Here is a 22,112-nt window from a genome sequence, read left to right as displayed (position 1 = left end):
AAAAAAAGTCTAGAATATTCAAGGCACAGGGCAGTTCCACACTAGATACACAATTGCAAGCAAAAAACGTTTGAAAGCTCTAATATAAAACAGTGAATGGATAGTAAGGTGCGTAAATACCATCTGACTAAATAGACCAAAAGAGATTTAACATACCTCTCCCATACACCTGTATACCAGAGTGGAAGACACCAATTCCTAAGGATGACGTGTACTCATTGATCCAGTACTGTGAAAACAGAAAAAGCCTTACATTTAAAACAGTCTTATTTACAAATACAATCAATTTCACATTGTGTAAATCCATTATGGAACCCTATAGGCTTACCTGAACAAAATAATAAACTGGGTAACTAGAAGTCCTGAAAGTCAGTAGCCTCAACACGTTTTACATGCTTACATACTGCATGTTAGTGGAATAGTCTACTATCCTAAGGAACAATTAGCATCACAGATTCCTGGAGTAAAACCTCTTAAGCTCACTGTTATCTCAGTAATCAATGCTATTTTACCACTGTATGAATAATCATCTATAAGCTATGAAGTTTGTTCCATGTAGCCTGTACTAAATAATTCCATATTGATTAGCTGACAGAAAATAGCCTCTGTATATTAGCATTTTGTAAGCTTCAGCTAAAGTTTTTCCACAGCTGTTTCAGAGTTGTTCCCAGGCACAAACTATGCAACAGCTTGTGAAAGGGAGTATATGGGTTTTTATATTTTTTTATTTTGATTATTATTATATAAGTTCAAAAAAATGTTATAAGGCTAACATCATAATGCTCTTTTAAAGCGAAATTATTATTCAGAAAAGAAGCTGCTTGCAAAAACGACATTTACAATCCGTTGTGATATGCCATCCAGAGTATGGGGTACAGTTTTTGGCACCACTTTGAAGGAAGGACATTTATGTTTTAAAACATGCATCTAAATTAAAGGATACCAGAACCAAAAGATTCTGGTAAAAATGATAGATGCAGTGTGTGGGGGGTAAAAAGTACATCCCGGCTGCTCCTCCTGTCCCCCTCGGTCTGCCACAGTTATTGTAATATCCATGCCGGTGTCCGGCGACTTTGGGGACCTTTGCCCTGGACATACTGAGCCCTGTGTTCGCAGTATGTACTTCCCTCTTTGCTTCTGGCTGGGACATAGTTAGCAGCTCAGAAGCACGCCGACACTTCAGTCTTCTGTGTGCGCGCTCCACTAAGCCAAGCGTCACATGCTAATCATGTGACACTTGGTTTAGTCCAGGAGGTCCCTACCGTCCTAGCGGTATGGACAAGCCTGACTCATCCAGGGAACAATACCTGAAAATGGTATGGAAGAGTGAGGCTCGTCCAGCAGTTCTAAGGCAGGGTTCCGTTTTTTTCACATTGGTGGTTGTGGGAGGGTAGAAGCCCCAGAAAAGTTAAACTTTTATTATTATTATTATTATTATTATTATTTATTATACTCTTAACCACTTGAGGACCACAGTCTTTTCGCCCCTTAAGGACCAGAGCCGTGTTTTCCCATTCAGACCACTGCAGCTTTCACGGTTTATTGCTCGGTCATACAACCTACCACCTAAATGAATTTTACCTCCTTTTCTTGTCACTAATACAGCTTTCTTTTGGTGCTATTTGATTGCTGCTGCGAGTTTTAGTTTTTATTATATTCATCAAAAAAACATGAATTTTGTCAAAAAAATGATTTTTTTTACATTCTGTGCTAACATTTTTCAAATAAAGTAAAACTTCTTATACATTTTTGTCCAAATTTATTGTGCTACATGTCTTTGATAAAAAAAATAATAATAATAATTCAGTGTATATTTATTGGTTTGGGTAAAAATTATAGCGTTTACAAACTATGGTGCCAAAAGTGAATTTTCCCATTTTTAATCATCCCCGACTTTTCTGAGCACCTGTCATGTTTCATCAGGTGCTAAAATTCCAGGATAGTATAAATACCCCCCAAATGACCCCATTTTGGAAAGAAGACATCCCAAAGTATTCACTGAGAGGCATGGTGAGTTCATAGAAGATTTTATTTTTTGTCACAAGTTAGCGGAAAATAACACTTTGTGACAAAAAAAAAAAAAAAAAAAAAATGAAATCTGCCACGGACTCACCATGCCCCTCTCTGAATACCTTGAAGTGTCTACTTTCCAAAATGGGGTCATTTGTGGGGTGTGTTTACTGTCCTGGCATTTTGGAGGGTGCCTAATTTTAAGCACCCCTATAAAACCTTAAGGTGCTCATTGGACTTTGGGCCCCTTAGCGCAGTTAGGCTGCAAAAAAGTGCCCCACATGTGGTATTGCCGTGCTCAGAAGAAGTAGTATAATGCGTTTTGTGGTGTATTTTTACATATACCCATGCTGGGTGGAAGAAATCTCTGTAAGGGCTGGTGCACACCAAAACCCGCTAGCAGATCCGCAAAATGCTAGCAGATTTTTAAACGCTTTTTTTTATTTTTATGAGGCGTTTTGCTAGCGTTTTGCGGATTGCTGCTGCGGTTTTCAGTATAGTAGATTTCATATATTGTTACAGTAAAGCTGTTACTGAACAGCTTCTGTAACAAAAACGCCTGCAAAACCGCTCTGAAGTGCCGTTTTTCAGAGCGGTTTGCGTTTTTCCTATACTTAACATTGAGGCAGAAACGCATCCGAAATCCAAAAAATGCCTCACCCAGGCATTTTTCGTTTCTGCAAAACGCCTGCCGCTCTGGTGTGCACCACCCCATTGAGATACATTGACCAAGCAGATCCGCAGCCGCAAGCGGATCTGAAAACGCCCAAAAAGCCGCTCGGTGTGCACCAGCCCTAAATGACAATTTTTTTTATTTTTTTAAACACACAAAATTGTCCATTTACAGAGATATTTCTCCCACCCAGCATGGGTATGTGTAAAAATACACCCCAAAACACATTATACTACTTCTTCTGAGTACGGCGATACCATGTGTGACACTTTTTTTGCAGCCTAGGTGCGCTAAGGGGCCCAACGTCCTATTCACTGGTCATTTTGAGACATTTGGTTTCTAGACTACTACTCACGGTTTAGGGCCCCTAAAATGCCAGGGCAGTATAGGAACCCCACAAGTGACCCCATTTTAGAAAGAAGACACCCCAAGGTATTCCGTTAGGTGTATGGTGAGTTCATAGAAGATTTAATTTTTTGTCACAAGTTAGTGGAAAATGACACTTTGTGAAAAAAAAAACAAAAAAAAAACAATTTCCGCTAACTTTTGACAAAAAATATAATCTTTTATGAACTCGTCATGCACCTAACAGAATACCTTGGGGTGTATTTTCTAAAATGGGGTCACTTGTGGGGTTCCTATACTGCCCTGGCATTTTAGGGGCCCAAAACCGTGAGTAGTCTGGAAACCAAAATGTCTCAAATTGACTGTTCAGGGGTATAAGTGATTGACAGGTGATTACAGGGGAGGATAGATGTATACAGTACAGGGGGGGGGGGGGGGGGGGCTGGGGAGGATCTGAGAGTGTGGGGGGGGGGGTGATCAGGAGCCCCCAGGGGGGCAGTTTAGGGACTAAAAAAAATAGCACTGACAGATAGTGATAGGGAGTGATTGATGGGTGTTTAGGGGGGTGATTGGGTGCAAACAGGGGTCTGAGGGGTGCTGTGGGTGATCAGAGGGAAGGGGGGGGGGGGAAAGCAGTGTGCTTGGGTGCTTACCTTTGTGGCTGCAGCCTGCCCTGGTGGTCGCTCGATCACTGGGACCACCAGGGCAGGAGGCAGCATGTATTATACACTTTGTCGCGGCGATTTGGATGCTAGTAACCCGCCGGCGCTTCCCGAACAGCCGGCGGGTTACAGCGCGAGGGGGGGCAGAGCCTGACGCCGGCGGCTGATCGCGCCACGAATGACGCGATCGCCGCACAGCCACGCCTGCTGCCGCCGATGGGCGTATTGCAGTTGTTTGGGCCCAGCCCTTGCCGCCGCCTATCGGCTCAAGGCGGTCGGCAGGTGGTTAACCACTTGCCGCCTGCCCACAGCCCATGGACAGCGGCAAAGTGGAGGCCACAAAGACCGCAGTACGCCGAACGGCAGCGGCTCATTGCTGACTAGCTGGCCGGGCATCGCGCGCTGAATGCGCGCACATCCGCCGCCAATAGGCTCCGCCCACCCGTGACGTCAACCCGCAAGCCAATTAGCAGCGCCGGCGGGTTGTTAACCCCCGATCTGCCGCGACATAAGCGTATAATACGGTTTGTAATGTATACAAAGCGTATTATACAGGCTGCCTCCTGCCCTGGTGGTCCCAGTGATCAAGGGACCACCAGGGCAGGTTGCAGCCCCTCTAGTAAGCACAACACCACACTGATCCTGCCCCCCCTGCCCTCTGATCGCCCACAGCACCCATCAGACCCCCCCGCCCACCCCCCAGACCCCTGTTTGCACCCAATCACCCCCCTAATCACCCATCAATCATTCCCTGCCACTATCTGTCAACGCTATTTTTTAGATTAGGTCCTAAACTGCCCCCTGGGGGCTCCTGATCACCCCCCACACCCAGCCAAAGACCCCCCCCCCCGTGTACTGTATACATCTATTCTCACCTGTAATCACCCACTGATCACCTGTCAATCACCCATCAATCACTCCGTGTCACCACCTGTCACTGCCACCCATCCGATCAGACCCTAAACTGCCCCTTGCGGGCACCCAATTACCCACCCACAAACTCAGATCGCCCGCAGACCCGCCCTCAGATCACCTCCCAAGTGCATTGTTTACATTTTTTCTCCCCTCTAATCACCATCACCCCCTGTCACTGCTACCCATCAGATCAGACCCTCATCTGCCCCTTGGGCACCCAATCACCCGCCCACACCCTCAAATAGCCCCCCAGACCCCCTCTGATCAACTCACCAGTGCATTGCTTGCATATATTCTCCCCTGTAATCACCTACTGATCACCTATCAATTACCCTGTCACTGCTACCCTTCAGATCAGACCCTCGTCTGCCCCTTGCGGGCACCCAATCAACCGCCCACACCCTCAGACAACCCCCCCGATCCCCTCGCCAGTGCATTGCTTGCATCTATTCCCCCCTCTAATCACACCTTGAGACACCCATCAATCACCTCCTGTCACCACCTGTCACCCCTAGCACACCTACCCATCAGATTAGGCCCTAATCTGCCCCCTGCGGGCTTCTGATCACCCGGCCAAACCCTCATTCGCCCCACCGCAGTGACAGAATTTTTTTTTTCTGATCACTGCTGGTCTCTACAACTTAATTGTGGCTGAGACCAACCATTATGCCACACAATTCGCAACCGCCAATCCAAGAAGCTACCATGCCCAGCCTTTTCGGGGGAAACCACTCCAAGTTTCCGAGCGTAACATTTTTTTGGGGCCTTCTCCTTAACATGGATCTAGTCAAATAGAATGTAATTGCAGTCTTATTGGTCTACGCACCCAATACATCACATGCCCATGTTCTCCGCTGCTATGTCCAGGTCACGATTTGAGAACATCCTGCGCTACCTGCACTTCAGTGCCAATACAACCTGTCATCTAAGAGGCCACCCTGCTTATGACTGGTTCCACAAAATTCAGCCCCTTATAGACCACCTGTTATCAAAATTTGCAGATGCTTATACCCCTGAACAGTCATTTTGAGGCATTTGGTTTCCAGACTACTCACGGTTTTGGGCCCCTAAAATGCCAGGGCAGTATAGGAACCCCACCAAGTGACCCCATTTTAGAAAGAAGATGCCCCAAGGTATTCCATTAGTAGTACGGAGAGTTCATCGAATATTTTATTTTTTGCCACAAGTTAGTGGAAAATGACACTTTGTGAAAAAAAAATAAAAACAATCTCCGCTAATTTGTGACAAAAAAAAAAAATACTACTAACGGAATACCTTTGGGTGTCTTCTTTCTAAAATGGGGTCACTTGTGGGGTTCCTATACTGCCCTGGCATTTTAGGGGCCCTAAAGCGTGAGGAGTAGTCTAGAAACCAAATGCCTCAAAATGATCTGTGAAATCCTAAAGGTACTCATAGGACGTTGGGCCCCTTAGCGCACCTAGGCTGCAAAAAAAGTGTCACATGGTATCGCCGTACTCAGGAGAAGTAGTATAATGCGTTTTGGGGTGTATTTTTACACATACCCATGCTGGGTGGGAGAAATCTCTCTGTAAATGGACAATTGTGTGTGAGGGAAAAAAAAAACAAAAACAAAAAAAACCCTAATTTAGAGAGATTTCTCCCACCCAGCATGGGTATGTGTAAAAATACACCCCAAAACACATTATACTACTTCTCCTGAGTACGGCGATACCACGTGTGACACTTTTTTGCAGCCTAGGTGCGCTAAGGGGCCCAACGACCTATGAGCACCTTTAGGCTTTACAGGGGTGCTTACAATTTAGCACTCCCCAAAATGCCAGGACAGTAAACACACCCCACAAACAACCCCATTTTGGAAAGTAGACACCCAAAAGTATTCAGAGAGGGGCATGGTGAGTCCGTGGCAGATTTCATTTTTTTTGTCACAAGTTAACAGAAATTACACTTTGAAACAAAAAAAACAAAAACCATTTTCCGCTAACTTGTGAAAAAATTAAATCTATGAACTCACCATGCCTCTTAGTGAATACTTTGGGATGTCTTCTTTCCAAAATGGGGTCATTTGGGGGGTATTTATACTATCCTGGAATCTTAGCACCTCATGAAACATGACAGGTGCTCAGAAAAGTCAGACGCTTCAAACTGCGCAAATTTACTTTTTTGTGCCATAGTTTGTAAACGCTATAACGTTTACCCAATATACACTCATTGGATTTTTTTTTAATCAAAGACGTAGCACAATACATTTGGACAAAAACTTGTATAAAAATGTTACTTTATTTGAAAAATTTTACCAAAGTTCAAAATATTTTTTTGACCAAATTCCTGTCTTTTTTGATGAATATAATATTAAACTATAAATCGCAGCAGCAATCACGTAGCATCAAAAGAAAGCCGTGTTAGTGAGAAGAAAAGGAGGTAAAATTTGTTTGGGTGGCAAGTTGTATGACCGAGCAATAAACTAATAAACTGTTATAGCTGCAGTGGTCTGAATTGTAAAAAGTGGCCTGGTATTTAGGGGGAAGTTTAGCACTGCAGTCCTCAAGTGGTTAACCACTTGCCAACCGCCTTAACTGCTTCCCGACCGCCATATAGACAAATGGCGGCCGTGAAGCTGACGCCGCAAGGACCGCCGTATAGACAAAATGCGGCGGTCCTTGTATGGGCGTGGGCGGAGCGATCGCGTCATCCGTGACGCGATCCTCCGCCGGGAGTCGGAAGCCTGGCATTTTGCCTCTGCTCGCCGGCCACTTAGCAGCGCCGGCGAGCGGAGGGATCTCGGGGATCCGCCAATCAGAAGGTATAAGGCACTTTGTTAAGTAAACAAAGTGCCTTATACGTGCTTCCTCCTCGCCTCGTGGTCTCATTGTTGCAGAGACCACTAGCGAGGAGGAAGCACTTTGTGAGTATCACAGCACACACGTTTTTTTTTTGCCTACAGCCCCCCTGATCTCCCACCCCAGGCCTCATACCCCCCCTGATCACCCCAGCAGACCCCTGCCAGCACCCTTGCACCCCTTTAAAAACCCCAACCCCCCCACCTATCACTAACTTTAAACGCTATCCCCTGCGTTAGGTCCCTAACTGCCTCCTAGTCACCCCTGATCCCCTACCTTTAGATCACCCCCAGACCCCATCCCAGACTACCCCCCTGTATACTGTATACATCTGTATACAGCTACCTTACCCTCTGATCCCCCTCTGATCACCTGTCTATCACCTGTCCATCACCCCTTGGCACCCCCACCCATCAGAGCAGACCCTAACTGCCCCGCGGGGGTAACCGATCACCTGCCCAGGCCCTCGATTGCCCTAATACCCCCCTTCTGATTACATCCCCTGCTCTTTGTTTACATCTGTCCTCCCCAGCAATCACTAACTGATCTGCGATCAGTAACCCCCTGTGTCTGCCTCTCATCAGATCAGGACTCAGTCTGCCCCGTGCAGGCTCCTGATCAACCCCCCACCCCCTCAAATCGCCCTCAGACCCCCCCCCCCTAATCACCGTCCAAGTGCATTGTTTTTGACTGTGCTGCGCTTGTATTCGATTGTGCTGCGCTTGTATTTGATTGGGCTGCGATTGTATTTGATTGTCCCGTGATCTGCTTCGATTGTCCCGTGATTGTTTGATTGCCTGAGACCCCACTTCCCACCACACCCAACCCCACCCTCCCCCCCCCCACCACACCCAACCCCACCCTCCCCCCACCACCTCCAACCACCACCTTCCGAGTGCATCAGATTTGCTTGTGCTGTGATTGGAGTCGATTGTGCTGTAATTGTATTTGATTGTCCCGTGATCGGCTTCGATTGCCCCGTGATTGTTTGATTGCCTGAGACCCCACTTCCCGCCACACCCAATCCCACCCTCCCCCCATCACCTTCCGAGTGCATCAGATTTGATTGTGCTGTGATTGGAGTCGATTGTGCTGTAATTGTATTTGATTGTCCTCTGAGACCCCACTTCCCACCAACCCCAATACCTCTCAAATACTCCCTTTTTGCTAGGTAGGTGCTCTTTTTTTCTGGGTAGTCTCGGAGGAAAACCCCATAAATTTAGCAATCCAAAATGGCAAGAAGGGGGCTTTCCGATGACGAGGTATACAGGTACATGGACCAGTCGGATGAGTTCTTTTGGGAAGAATCATCCGTCGAATTTTCCGGGTCCGAATTTGAACCTGTAGAAAGCAGTGGTTCCCTGACCGATAGTGATGACGAGGCTATGGTCCCGGCTAGAGCCAGGCGTACCAGACCCCAAGTGGTTAGACCGCAGGTGGCGCAGGATCCGCCTCAAGGGCAGCAGGGTGGTGCTAGCGCTGTTGATAGTTTTCTTGGTGAGGCAGGCACCAGCAGCGCAGCATCTCCTGGACTTAGTGCCAGTGCTTCCGTAGACCCTGGCGAAGTGGTGAGCGTCAGCATGGAAGTGGAAACTGGTACGGTGGCAAGTGCAGTAGTACCCCCGTCGCAGCCACCAAGAAGAAGACGGGCTCGTAGTACCCATAGACTCCCAGAGGTGCTGGCACAACCAGATTGGCAATCCCCTGATTCCGCCGCACCCGTAGTGCCCCCTTTCACCGCCCAGTCTGGAGTCCAGGTGGCGACAGCTCATCTAGGAACGGCCCTAGACTTTTTGCAGCTGTTCATCACCCAGGTTCTCCTGGACTTAATTGTGGTTGAGACCAATCGTAAAGCCACACAATTCATCACCGAGCACCCGGAGAGCATGTATGCCCAGCCTTTCGGGTGGAAACCAGTCCAAGTTTCCGACATTAAAATCTTTTTGGCCCTTATCCTTCACTTGGGACTAATGAAACAAAATGTATTGCGGTCGTATTGGTCTACGAACCCAGTACATCATGTTCCCTTGTACCCTGCTGCCATGTCCAGGACACGATTTGAGTCCATCCTGCGCTTCCTGCACTTCAACGACGACGAAACCTGTCTTGAAAGGAGAGACCCTGCTTATGACCGGCTCCACAAAATTCGGCCCCTCATAGACCACCTGTCCTCAACATTTGCAGATGCTTATATCCCTGAACAAAACATCTGTGTAGACGAGTCCCTCTTACGCTTTACCGGGCGCCTTGGCATCAAACAGTACATCCCAAGCAAGCGCGCCCGGTATGGGGTGAAACTGTATAAGCTCTGTGAAAGGGCCACAGGCTATACATGTCGTTTTAGGGTCTATGAGGGAAAAGACTCAAAATTGGAGCCGGTCGGATGCCCTGACTACCTGGGGAGCAGTGGAAAGGTTGTGTGGGACTTGGTGTCACCCTTGTTCCGGAAGGGGTACCATCTTTTTGCGGACAATTATTACACAAGTGTGGCCCTCTTTCAGCACTTAAAGTTAGAAGGAATCCGATGCTGTGGCACTGCGCGGCCTAGTCGCCAGGGCTTCCACCAACGGCTCGTTACCACCAGACTTCAACGGGGGCAGAGGGCCGCCTTGCGTACTGAAGACCTGCTCGCGGTGAAATGGAAGGACAAGAGGGACGTTTACTTTCTGTCCACCATTCACACAGACACGACAGTCCAAATTCAACGGGCAACTAAGGTCATTGAAAAGCCCCTTGTCGTCCACGAATATAATGTCAACATGGGAGGGGTGGACTTCAATGACCAGAGGTTAGCGCCCTATTTAGTTACCCGGAAAACAAGACGCTGGTATAAGAAAGTGTCTTTTTATCTGATTCAATTGGCAGTTTACAACAGCTTTGCTCTCTACAGTAAGGCTGGGAGAACTGGATCTTTCCTCCAATTTCAGGAACAGATCATTCTGGACATCCTGTATCCAGGAGGTGCCAGCCCCCCCCCCCCCCCCCCCCCCCAGATGCAACTAGCCGACTGCAGGGTAGGCATTACGCCTATCAGATTCCGTGTGCCCCAGGTCAACGCATCCGAAGAAAACGTTGTCGTGTCTGCAGCAGGACTGGAAGAAGGAATGACACCAGTTTTTATTGTCCCCGCTGTCCTGACCAGCCTGGCCTATGCGTAGGGCCGTGTTTTGAGAGGTACCACAAGCAGGTACACTATTAGAACCTAGGGAACTCCAGACCCAGGAGTAGGCACACACTCAGTGGTCTTTCGCACATTGTCGCAGGGAGAGGAGAGGTAAGCTTGAAAACCAAACGGGTAAGCATAAAAGTCGGAAGAAGGATCGGTTTCCATGCTTGATATTGCTGATCTGTCCTGGGTTGGCGATATAAGACAGCATGTTTGAATTTCCCTTGAGTGTGGACACCCCCGGTTTATATGTGATTTGGGCCTATGATGATGCTTTAATGCCACACAGAGTCATCTCTATTGGCAGGCATATTGCTGTATCCTACAGGCATAATGCTGTACACTAAAGTTCTGAGGCCCAGTCACATAAGTTGGTGGCTCACCCTGAGTGCAGGGTGGCACGGGGTGTCTCTCTCCTGAGGTTATCACTGCCATTGATGTGGAGCAAGGTATGTTTGCCGTTCATTTTTCCTTTCAGCCCTGAGTGCATTACTTGTAAACCCAATATAAGGAGTATAGCAGAAACTCCTAATACTGGCCATACATGTAATGATTGCAGAGACCCTAAAATGCCAGGACAGACTCCACAAATGACCCCATTTTGGAAAGAGGACACCCTAAAGTATTATGTGAGGTGCACGGTGAGTTCATGAAAGATTTTAGTTTTTGTCACAAGTTAGCAGAATTTTTTTTTTATTTTTTTTTAACAAAGTGTCATTTTCCGTTTACTTGTGACAAAAAATAAAATTTTCAATGACCTCACCATTACCCTCATGGAATACCTTGTTGTGTATTCTTTCCAAAATGGGGTCATTTGTGGGGTTTGTTAACTGTCCTGGCAAGTGGGCGGGGTGCTAAATTGTGAGCACCCCTGTAAAGCCTAAAGGTACTCATTGGACTCTGGGCCCCTTAGAGCAGTTAGGGTGCAAAAAAGTGCCACACATGTGGTATCGCCGTACTCGGGAGAAGTACTATAATGTGTTTTGGGGTGTATTTTTACACATACCCATGCTGGGTGGGAGAAATACCTCTGTAAATGACAATCTTTTGATTTTTTTTTTACACACAATTGTCCATTTACAGAGATATTTCTCCCACCCAGCATGGGTATGTGTAAAAATTCACCCCAAAACACATTGTACTACTTTTCCCGAGTACGGTGATACCACATGTGTGGCACTTTTTTGCACCCTAACTGCGCTAAAGGGCCCAAAGTCCAATGAGCACCTTTAGGCTTTCACAGGTCATTTTGCGGAATTTGATTTCCAGACTACTCCTCACGGTTTAGGGCCCCTAAAATGCCAGGGCAGTATAGGAACCCCACAAATGACCCCATTTTAGAAAGAAGACACCCCAAGGTATTCCGTTAGTAGCATAGCGAGTTCATAGAAGATTTTATTTTTTGTCAAAAGCTAGTGGAAAATGACACTTTGTGAAAAAAAACAATAAAAATCAATTTTCCGCTAACTTTTGACAAAAAATAAAATCTTCTATGAACTCGCTATGCTACTAACGGAATACCTTGGGGTGTCTTCTTTCTAAAATGGGGTCATTTGTGGGGTTCCTATACTGCCCTGGCATTTTAGGGGCCCTAAACCGTGAGGAGTAGTCTGGAAATCAAATTCCGCAAAATGACCTGTGAAAGCCTAAAGGTGCTCATTGGACTTTGGGCCCTTTAGCGCAGTTAGGGTGCAAAAAAGTGCCACACATGTGGTTTCACCGTACTCGGGAGAAGTAGTACAATGTGTTTTGGGGTGTATTTTTACACATACCCATGCTGGGTGGGAGAAATAACTCTGTAAATGGACAATTGTGTGTAAAAAAAAATTAAAAAATTGTCATTTACAGAGCTATTTCTCCCACCCAGCATGGGTATGTGTAAAAATACACCCCAAAACACATTATACTACTTCTCCTGAGTACGGCAATACCACATGTGTGGCACTTTTTTGCAGCCTAACTGCGCTAAGGGGTCCAAAGTCCAATGAGCACCTTTAGGCTTTACAGGGGTGCTTACAATTTAGCACCCCCCAAAATGTCAGGACAGTAAACACACCCCACAAATGACCCCATTTTGGAAAGTAGACCCTTCAAGGTATTCAGAGAGGGGCATGGTGAGTCCGTGGCAGATTTCATTTTTTTTTGTCGCAAGTTAGAAGAAATGGAAACTTTTTTTTTTTTTTCCTCACAAAGTGTCATTTTCCGCTTACTTGTGACAAAAAATAATATCTTCTATGAACTCACTATGCCTCTCAGTGAATACTTTGGGATGTCTTCTTTCCAAAATGGGGTCATTTGGGGGGTATTTATACTATCCTGGAATTCTAGCTCCTCATGAAACATGACAGGGGGTCAGAAAAGTCATAGATGCTTGAAAATGGGAAAATTCACTTTTTGCACCATAGTTTGTAAACGCTATAACTTTTACCCAAACCAATAAATATACGCTGAATGGGTTTTTTTTTATCCAAAACATGTTTGTCCACATTTTTCGTGCTGCATGTATACAGAAATTTTACTTTATTTGAAAACTGTCAGCACAGAAAGTTAAAAAAAATCATTTTTTTGCCAAAATTCATGTCTTTTTTGCTGAATATAATAAAAAGTAAAAATCGCAGGAGCAATCAAATAGCACCAAAAGAAAGCTTTATTAGTGACAAGAAAAGGAGCCAAAATTCATTTAGGTGGTAGGTTGTATGAGCGAGCAATAAACCGTGAAAGCTGCAGTGGTCTGAATGGAAAAAAAGTGGCCGGTCCTTAAGGGGTAGAAAGCCCTAGGTCCTCAAGTGGTTAAAGGGAAGGTCCAAGCAAAAAAAAAAAATGAGTTTCACTTACCTGGGGCTTCTACCAGCCCCATGTAGCCATCCTGTGCCCTCGTAGTCACTCACTGCTGCTCCAGTCCCCCGCTGGCAGCTTTCTGACCTCGGAGGTCAGGGCCACATTGCATACATTTTTACGCATTCCAGCTAGTGCAGGAACAAAAATGTACGCGTTGCACCACTAACGCGTAAAAATGTATGTGTTAATTTTCCTGCACTAGCGGGAAAGTGTAAAAATGTACGCAATTCGGCCCTGACCTCCGAGGTCAGAAAGCTGCCAGCGGGGGACTGGAGCAGCAGTGAGTGACTGCGAGGGCACAGGATGGCTGCATGGGGCTGGTAGAAGCCCCAGGTAAGTGAAACTCATTTTTTTTTTGCTTGGACCTTCCCTTTAAGCCGATGGGCGGCGGCAAGGGCTGGGCCCAAACGACTGCAATATGCCCATAGGCGGCAGCGGCATCAGGCGTGGCTGTGCGGCGATCACGTCATTCGTGACGCGATCAGCCGCCGGCGCCAGGCTCTGCCCCACCTCACGCTGTAACCTGCCGGCCGCTCGGAAATGCCGGCGGGTTACTAGCTGACAGATCGCCGCAAAAAAAAGTGTATAATACGCTTTGTAATGTATACAAAGGGTATTATACAGGCTGCCTCCTGCCCTGGTGGTCCCAGTGGTCGAGGGCTGCAGCCACGAAGGTAAGCACCCAAGCACACTGCTTCCCCCCCCCCCCTTCCCTCTGATCGCCCACAGCACCCCTCAGACCCCCCCCACCCCTCAAACCCCTGTTTGCACCCAAACACCCCTCTAATCGCCCATCAATCACTCCCTGTCACTATCTCTCAGTGCTATTTTTTTCATTAGTCCCGAAACTGCCCCCTGTGGGCTTCTGATCACACACACACACACACACACACACACACACACACACACACACACCCCCCAGGCCCCCCCCCCCCCCCATGTACAGTATACATCTATCCTCCCCTGTATTCACCCGTCAATCACCTGTCACTGCCTCCCATCAGATCAGAACCTAACCTGCCTCTTACGGGCATCTGATCACCCTTCCCCACCATCAGATCGCCTGCAGACCTACCCTCAAATTACCTCCAAAGTGCATTGTTTACAGCTGGTCTGCCATCTAATCACCCACTGATCACCTATCAATCACCCCCTGTCTCTACTACCCATCAGATTAGACCCCTATCTGCCCCTAGGGCACCCAATCACCCGCCCACACCCTCAGACCCCAGCCCTGATCACCTCGCCAGTGCATTGCTTGCATCTATTCCCCCCTCTAATCACACCTCGAGACACACATCAATCACCTCCTGTTACCACCTGTCACACCCTAGCACACCTATCAGATCAGGCTCTAATTTGCCCAGTGTGGGCTCCTGATCACTCGGCCAAACCCTCAGATCCCCCTCATACCCCCTTCCGATCACCTCCCCAGTGCATTGATTGCATCTATTTTCCCCTCTAATCACCCCCTGAGACACCCATCGAACACCACCTGTCACCCCCCCTAGCACTCCCATCCATCAGATCAGGCCCAATACAACCTGTCATGGAAGAGGCCACCCTGCTTATGACCGGTTCCACAAAAATTCGCCCCCTCATAGACCACCTGTCATCAAAATTTGCAGATGCTTATACCCCTGAACAGTCATTTTGAGACATTTGGTTTCTAGACTACTCACGGTTTTGGGCCCCTAAAATGCCAGGGCAGTATTGGAACCCAACAAGTGACCCCATTTTAGAAAAAAAGACGTTAGGTGTATGACGAGTTCATAGAAGATTTCATTTTTGTCAACAGTTAGCGGAAATTGATTTTTATTGTTTTTTTTTCACAAAGTGTCATTTTTCACTAACTTGTGACAATTTTTTTTTTAATCTTCTATGAACTCACCATACACCTAACGGAATACCTTGGGGTGTCTTTCTAAAATGGGGTCACTTGTGGGGTTCCTATACTGCCCTGGCATTTTAGGGGCCCTAAACCGTGAGGAGTAGTCTAGAAAACAAATGCCTCAAAATGACCTGTGAATAGGACGTTAGGCCCCTTAGCGCACCTAGGCTGCAAAAAAGTGTCACACGTGGTATCGCCATACTCAGGAGAAGTACCTTATATACTCGCATACAAGCCGAATTTTTGACCCCCAAAAAGGGGGTCAAAAGTTGGGGGGGGGGGGTCGGCTTGTATGCAAGTGTTCCCTGGTGGTCTAGTGGTGGGTGGTCCGCGCCCCGCTCCCTCCCTCCCCCCGCAGCCGCTATTAACTGCTTAGGCAGCGGCCACTTCCTAATCCGCGTTCCCCTTCTGAACTTTCAGAGTGTATCACAGCAGCGCGCCCGGCGCTGCTGCTGTGACGATGCAGGGGGCAGGAAAGAGCGGTTCCCCTGGTAACGGCGATACTGATCGCCGCTATAGGGAGCCGCGCTCTTTCCTGCACTCTGCATCGTCACAGCAGCAGCGCCGGGCGTGCTGCTGTGATACACTCTGAAAGTTCAGAAGGGGGAACGCGGATTAGGAAGCGGCCGCTGCCTAAGCAGTTAATAGCAGCGGCGGCCGCGGGGGGAGCACTACCTACCTATGCTGGGCACTATACTGGCTAAACTGGGCACTATACTAGCTAAACTGGGGCACTATACTAGCTAAACTGAGGCACTACCTACCCATACTGGGCGCTATACTGGGCACTATACTGGGCACTATACTGGGCACTATACTGGCTATACTGGGCACTATACTAGCTATACTGGGACACACGGGGGGGCTGCACCAATCCAGCATTTCCTACCCCCGGCTTATATGGGGGTCCACCATTTTTCCCTGGTTTTTCAGGGAAAAGTTGGGGGGTCAGCTTATATGCGGGTCGGCTTATATGCGAGTATATACGGTAGTATGTGTTTTGGGTGTATTTTTATACATACCCATGCTGGGTGGGGAAAAAAACAATTGTCATTTACAGAGCTATTTCTCCCACCCAGCATGGGTATATGTAAAAAATACACCCCAAAACACATACTACTTCTCCTGAGTACGGCGGTACCACATGTGTGGCACTTTTTTGCACCCTAAGTGCACTAAGGGGCCCAAAGTCCAATGAGTACCTTTAGGATTTCACAGGTCATTTTGCGACATTTGGTTTCAAGACTACTCCTCACGGTTTAGGGCCCCTAAAAATTCCAGGGCAATATAGGAACCCCACAAATGAACCCATTTTAGAAAGAAGACACCCAAAGGTATTCCATTAGGTGTATGGTGAGTTCATAGAAGATTTTATTTTTTGTCACAAGTTAGCGGAAAATGACACTTTGTGAAAAAAAAACACAATAAAAATCATTTTCCGCTAACTTGTGACAAAAAATAAAATCTTCTATGAACTCACCATGCCTCTCAGTGAATACTTTGGGATGTCTTCTTTCCAAAATGGGGTCATTTGGAAGGTATTTATAATAGCCTGGAATTTTAGCACCTCATGAAACATGACAGGTGCTCAGAAAAGTCAGAGATGGTTCAAAATGGGAAAATTCACTTTTGGCACCATAGTTTGTAAACGCTACAACTTTTACCCAAACCAATAAATATACACTGAATGTTTTTTTTTTTAATCAAAGACATGTAGCACGATAAATTTGGACAAAAAAATGTATAAGAAATGTTACTTTATTTGAAGAATGTCAGCACAGAAAGTAAAAAAAAAAAAAAAATCTTTGGTACTTATCCGTTAGCCGGGCGCATACGGCAGGTGGCGCTAATTACTATTCCCCCTCCAGGCCGACATGGATAGTAGGGAAAGATGTAACTCTGGTGGAGTTTTGTCGCCACCTGCCGGATGCGCCCAGCTAACGGATAAGTACCAAATCATTTTTTATTTTTTTTTTTACAAAATTCATGTCTTTTTTGATGAATATAATAAAAACTAAAACTCGCAGCAGCAATCAAATAGCACCAAAAGAAAGCTGTATTAGTGACAAGAAAAGGAGGTAAAATTCATTTAGGTGGTAGGTTGTATGACCGAGCAATAAACCGTGAAAACTGCAGTGGTCTGAATGGAAAAAAAGGCTCCGGTCCTTAAAGTGGACCCAAATTAAAAATACAAGATTTCAGAAATAAAATCTATTTTCTAAATTATAATAATAAATAGCATTCTTTTTCAGTTGCATGACGACAAAAATAAAATATTTTACATTTATTGGAGAAACCCCTCCCTTCCTTTCATATTGCCGGGACAGAATCCGGCAAACTGGTGTAGTAGATAGTGTCTGGCAAAGGAGGAATTGCTAATGGCTGCCACCTGTATAACACTAGCTATCAAAAGAGAAGGGTGAAAAGCATGCACTGAAATGCTCACAGGCTTGAAGGCGTGTTTATTTATCTTTGTATGTGTCAGAGTGGTGCAACTAAATATTTTGATTTAAAAAAAATGTTTGATTTGAGTCCGCTTTAAAAGGGAAGGTTCTAGGAGTGGGAAAAAAAAAAAATTAAAAATCCATATCCACTTACCTGGGGCTTCCTCCAGCCCGTGGCAGGCAGGAGGTGCCCTCGCAGCCGCTCCGCCGGCTCCCGGTGGCCGACCCCTCCGGCTGCCAGGTCGGGCTCTTCTGCGTTCCACACAGGCACGCTGACGTCATCAGACGTCCTCCGGGCTGTACTGCGCAGGCGCAGAACTACTGCAATCAAGATGCTGTGTATTCACGAACAAGAACAAGTTTGTGAATACACAGCATCTTGATTGCAGCCAGTGGAGTGCCGTCTCTTTCTTTACGTTCAATGGGATACAAGCTGTACGAGCAATCCAGCTGAGGCAAGGCTCCGGCATAGTGTTTCAAGTAGTTACTACTTGAGTTGCTGCTTATCCCACATCATTCTCTTCTGTTGCAGAACTACTGCGCCTGCGCAGTACAGCCCGGAGGACGTCAGATGACGTCAGCGCGCCCCCTGTGAGGCGCAGATTGGAGCGCAGAAGAGCCCGACCTGACCAGGTCAGGGCGGCCACCGGAGACGACCGGGAGCCTCCGGAGCGGCTGCAAGGGCACCTCCTGCCTGCCACGGGCTGGAGGAAGCCCCAGGTAAGTAGATATGGATTTTTTTTTCCCACTCCCTGAACCCTCCCTTTAAGAGGCGAAAAGACTGTGGTCCTCAAGTGGTTTAACAAATAATGCCAATTGCCTGGCTATCCTGCTGATCCTCTGCCTCCAATACTTTTAGCCACAGACCCAAAATTAACATATGCATATCAGATGTTTCTATCATCATAAATTTGGACAAAAATGTATACAGAAATTTTACTTTGACAAATTTTGTCACAGAAAGTTGAAAAAAAAGTTTTTTTGACAAAATTCATGTCTTTTTTTGATGAATATAATAAAAACTAAAAATCGCAGCAGCAATCAAATAGCCCCAAAAGAAAGCTGTATTAGTGACAAGAAAAGGAGGTAAAATGCATTTAGATTGTAGGTTGTATGACCGAGCAATAAACCGTTAAAGCTGCAGTGGTCTGAATGGAAAAAAAAAGGCTCTGGTGAACAGGGACGGATCGGGGGGGGGGGGGGGGGGGGGGGGAAGGGGCAGACAGGTCCCTTGCCCCAGGCGCAGTTTGTTGAATACTTATCAATATAGTTTGTTGAATACTTATCAGGTCCTTATGTGGTTGAACAACGCAATTAATTTACCAATAAACAGTTATCTGTAGATAGGCAAAAAGCACATACAGTCATAATTATCCCTTATTGTCTTTTTCCTTGCTGCACTGTCATTAGTTTCTGAACTATTACCAGCATCTACAGATACCTATCCATAGGTAGAGAGGTAAAGCAGGCAGCAGAGGATGTCCACTCACCATGTCATATACATTGAGGATGACAGGCTGGTTGGCCATCTCTCTTCATACATACACTTCCAGTCCGTCCTGCTGTCACCCACACAAGGCCCCGGGAAGCAGTCTGTCCCTCTGCCTCCTTCCCGCGGGTGTACGCTGATGTGCCGGTCACAGCGGAGCTTCAGAGGACAAGACAGGGCGGCGGAGGAGACGGCAGCTCATGACCCGGCAGTGAGGCAGGGCTAGGCGGACAGCTGATTACAGAAATGCCGGGGGTCTCTGGCGAATACAATGATTGTGACGGAAGAGAGGGAGAGGCCTGCTGGACCTGATTATAAGCCACATCCTCTCCGCAGCTCCCAGTCACACTCCCGTTATAGTAACATGACCGGGATTAAACAATGACGACGTCACAGCAGTTCCGGCGCACCAGTAGGCTGTTCTTCCGCCGCCTGTCGGTTACATTGCGGCCTTCATGTGAACAATGTGGATAGTTACGGGAGCCGGGGCGGCTCATTACATAGTTTGCCACTGGAGGAGAGTGGAGACGTTTGCTTTCTGTGGTCTCAGAGAATCGGATTATTGCATAGGACTAATCATTTAAATTAGGAAGTGAATACCTTTTTGATCAGTTTGAATAATTAGCACGTGTGCAGGTGCATGGCTAGAAATTTCTTTGCCCCATAGCAACATTTTGGCTGCCCTCCTCCCCTCAAAAAAGTACCAGTATTAGGTAGCCTTTGTTCCATGTTGCCTACTACTTCTCAACAAGTGTACATGTAGAGTGACCAGATTTTTGTGGGTTCAACCTGGGAGGGGGGCATGGCACGCTACGCGCGCCGCTTTGGAAAATGGTGAGGGGGCTGCGGCGCACTGAGAAATGGGCGTGGCCATGACATTGTACGGGCGGAGCTAATGTAATGAAGTAACAGCGAGGCATAAAAAAGCTTACGCCGTCGCCATGATGTGGTCAAACGAGGATTCGCATAATGGGTGTGCAGAAACTGTGATGCTATTTAATAGTATACCATAACCCCAAAGCAGCAAACATAGCCAACTTTGACCATTAAATAATAAATGCAGCAACAGTTACACCAGAAAATAAACGCAATGTGGGCAACATGTCAGCACAAAATAAACGCAATGTGGGCAAACATTTCAGCACAAAATAAACACAATGGGGCAAACATTTCAGCACAAAATAAACGCAATGGGGGCAAACATTTCAGCACAAAATAAACGCAATGGGGGCAAACATGTCAGCACAAAATAAACGCAATGTGGGCAAACATTTCAGCACAAAATAAACGCAATGTGGGCAAACATGTTAGCACAAAATAAACGCATTGGGCTCTATTCTCAAAGAGCCAAAAGTTCCGCAAAATTTTACCGCTATATTTCCGCCAGCAGTAAACTCCGCATTTTTTCCACATTCACTAATATTTTCCGCATGTTTTCCGCATGCGGGAAAAAAAGATGCGGAAACAGCCATTATTTTCATGCAGGAATGATGCGGTAAACAGGTCGCATGAAAAAGTGTTTAAAAAAAAAAATGAAAGTCCAGCAAGCACAGACCTTAAGCCTCCACACTTCATTAAAGTCAATGGGATGCGGAATATATCACCTACTACTTGTAGGTGATAAAAAATCGGTAATTAACAACGAAATGATGCGCCTGAACATTTTTGAGAATTGATCTTTTATTGCGGAAAATACCGACTTTTGCGGAAATTTTTCCGCATGAATCCCGCACTTTTACCACACTTTTTCAGCATGCGGAAAAAACATGCGGAACATTTTGAGAATTCCAACTTGACGGTATTTTGGGTGCAAACTTCCCGCATGTACTTTACCGCATGCGGGAAGTCTTTGAGAATAGAGCCCAATGTGGGCTAACATTTCACCTGGAAAAAAAAGGAATTTACTCACCTGACAGAAGTCTCCTCACCCGGCCTCTGGCGCGCTGCTCCCGGACGATCCTCCTGCAGTCTCCCGCGCTGACAGGGAGAGCAGGGCTACAGCAAGATGGCGCCCGAAGCCCTGTACTGGAGACACAAATAGTCTCCAGTACAGGGCTTCGGGCGCCATCTTCCCCTAGCCCTGCTCTGCCGGAAGAGGAAGACTAAGGAGGCTAGAGCGGGGCTGCGGGCTATGAACTGGCACGGCGTCTATAGAAGCCGCTGCCAGTTCATGCAATGTACGGCGGCCGGAGTCCCAAGGCCGGGACGTCCCGCGGCTGAAAGCGGGACGTTTCCCGGGACCTCATGCAGCCTGGGACAGCGCCCCCCGAAGGCGGGACGTGTCCCGGGTAAAGCGGGACGTATGGTCACCGTAGTACATGGTGAGTCGAATTGAAAGCTCACCCTGCTGCCGCACAAATTACAAGTTGTAGCAACTTGAGAGAAGTAATTACCTGTGTGCAGGTGCGGACTATAGCATTAGTGCTATAGCAGCGCCAACAATCCCTGCCTCGTCCAACTATGCCATCCCGATTTTGGACAGGACTGTCCCAGGTTGCAGGGACGGATTAAGACCATACAGGTAGTGATGGGCTCATGGGTAGAAAACTAGCCGAATCTGTGATTCTAATGAGACTTAACCAGCTGGGCGGTATGGACGAGCTCAGCTCGTCCATCACCGCCGGAGGCTGCCGCTCAGGCCCTGCTGGGCCGATTTGCGCCAAATAAAGAGCAGCACACGCAGCCGGCACTTTGCCAGCCGCGTGTGCTGCCCGATCGCCGCCGCTCTGCGGCGATTCGCCGCGAGCAGCGGCGAAAGAGGGTCCCCCCAGCCGCCTGAGCCCTGCGCAGCCGGAACAAAAAGTTCCGGCCAGCGCTAAGGGCTGGATCGGAGGCGTCTGACGTCAGGACGTCGGCTGAC

General features: G+C 47.2%; 1 protein-coding gene and 1 long non-coding RNA gene across 2 annotated transcripts in view; one reads left to right on the top strand and one right to left on the bottom strand.

The window, feature by feature from the left end:
* Positions 1-19,617, bottom strand: part of DESI2 (desumoylating isopeptidase 2) — a 29,736-nt gene extending 10,119 nt beyond the window's left edge. Inside the window, exons 1-2 of the mRNA XM_068279564.1 lie at positions 19,254-19,617; positions 157-229 (exon numbers count right to left, since the gene is read on the bottom strand). Coding sequence (XP_068135665.1) covers positions 157-229; positions 19,254-19,292 — 112 coding nt within the window. The 5' untranslated portion in view covers positions 19,293-19,617. The remainder of the gene's footprint in view (positions 1-156; positions 230-19,253) is intronic.
* Positions 19,618-19,768: 151 nt separating this feature from the next.
* The window catches only part of LOC137504087 (uncharacterized), a 29,379-nt gene continuing 27,035 nt past the window's right edge, over positions 19,769-22,112 (top strand). Inside the window, exon 1 of the long non-coding RNA XR_011019413.1 lies at positions 19,769-19,844. This is a non-coding gene — a long non-coding RNA (uncharacterized lncRNA). The remainder of the gene's footprint in view (positions 19,845-22,112) is intronic.

This window comes from Hyperolius riggenbachi, chromosome 4, assembly GCF_040937935.1.
Source record: "Hyperolius riggenbachi isolate aHypRig1 chromosome 4, aHypRig1.pri, whole genome shotgun sequence".
In the NCBI taxonomy this organism is placed as follows: domain Eukaryota; kingdom Metazoa; phylum Chordata; class Amphibia; order Anura; family Hyperoliidae; genus Hyperolius; species Hyperolius riggenbachi.
This window is presented reverse-complemented; position numbering and strand designations above follow the sequence as displayed.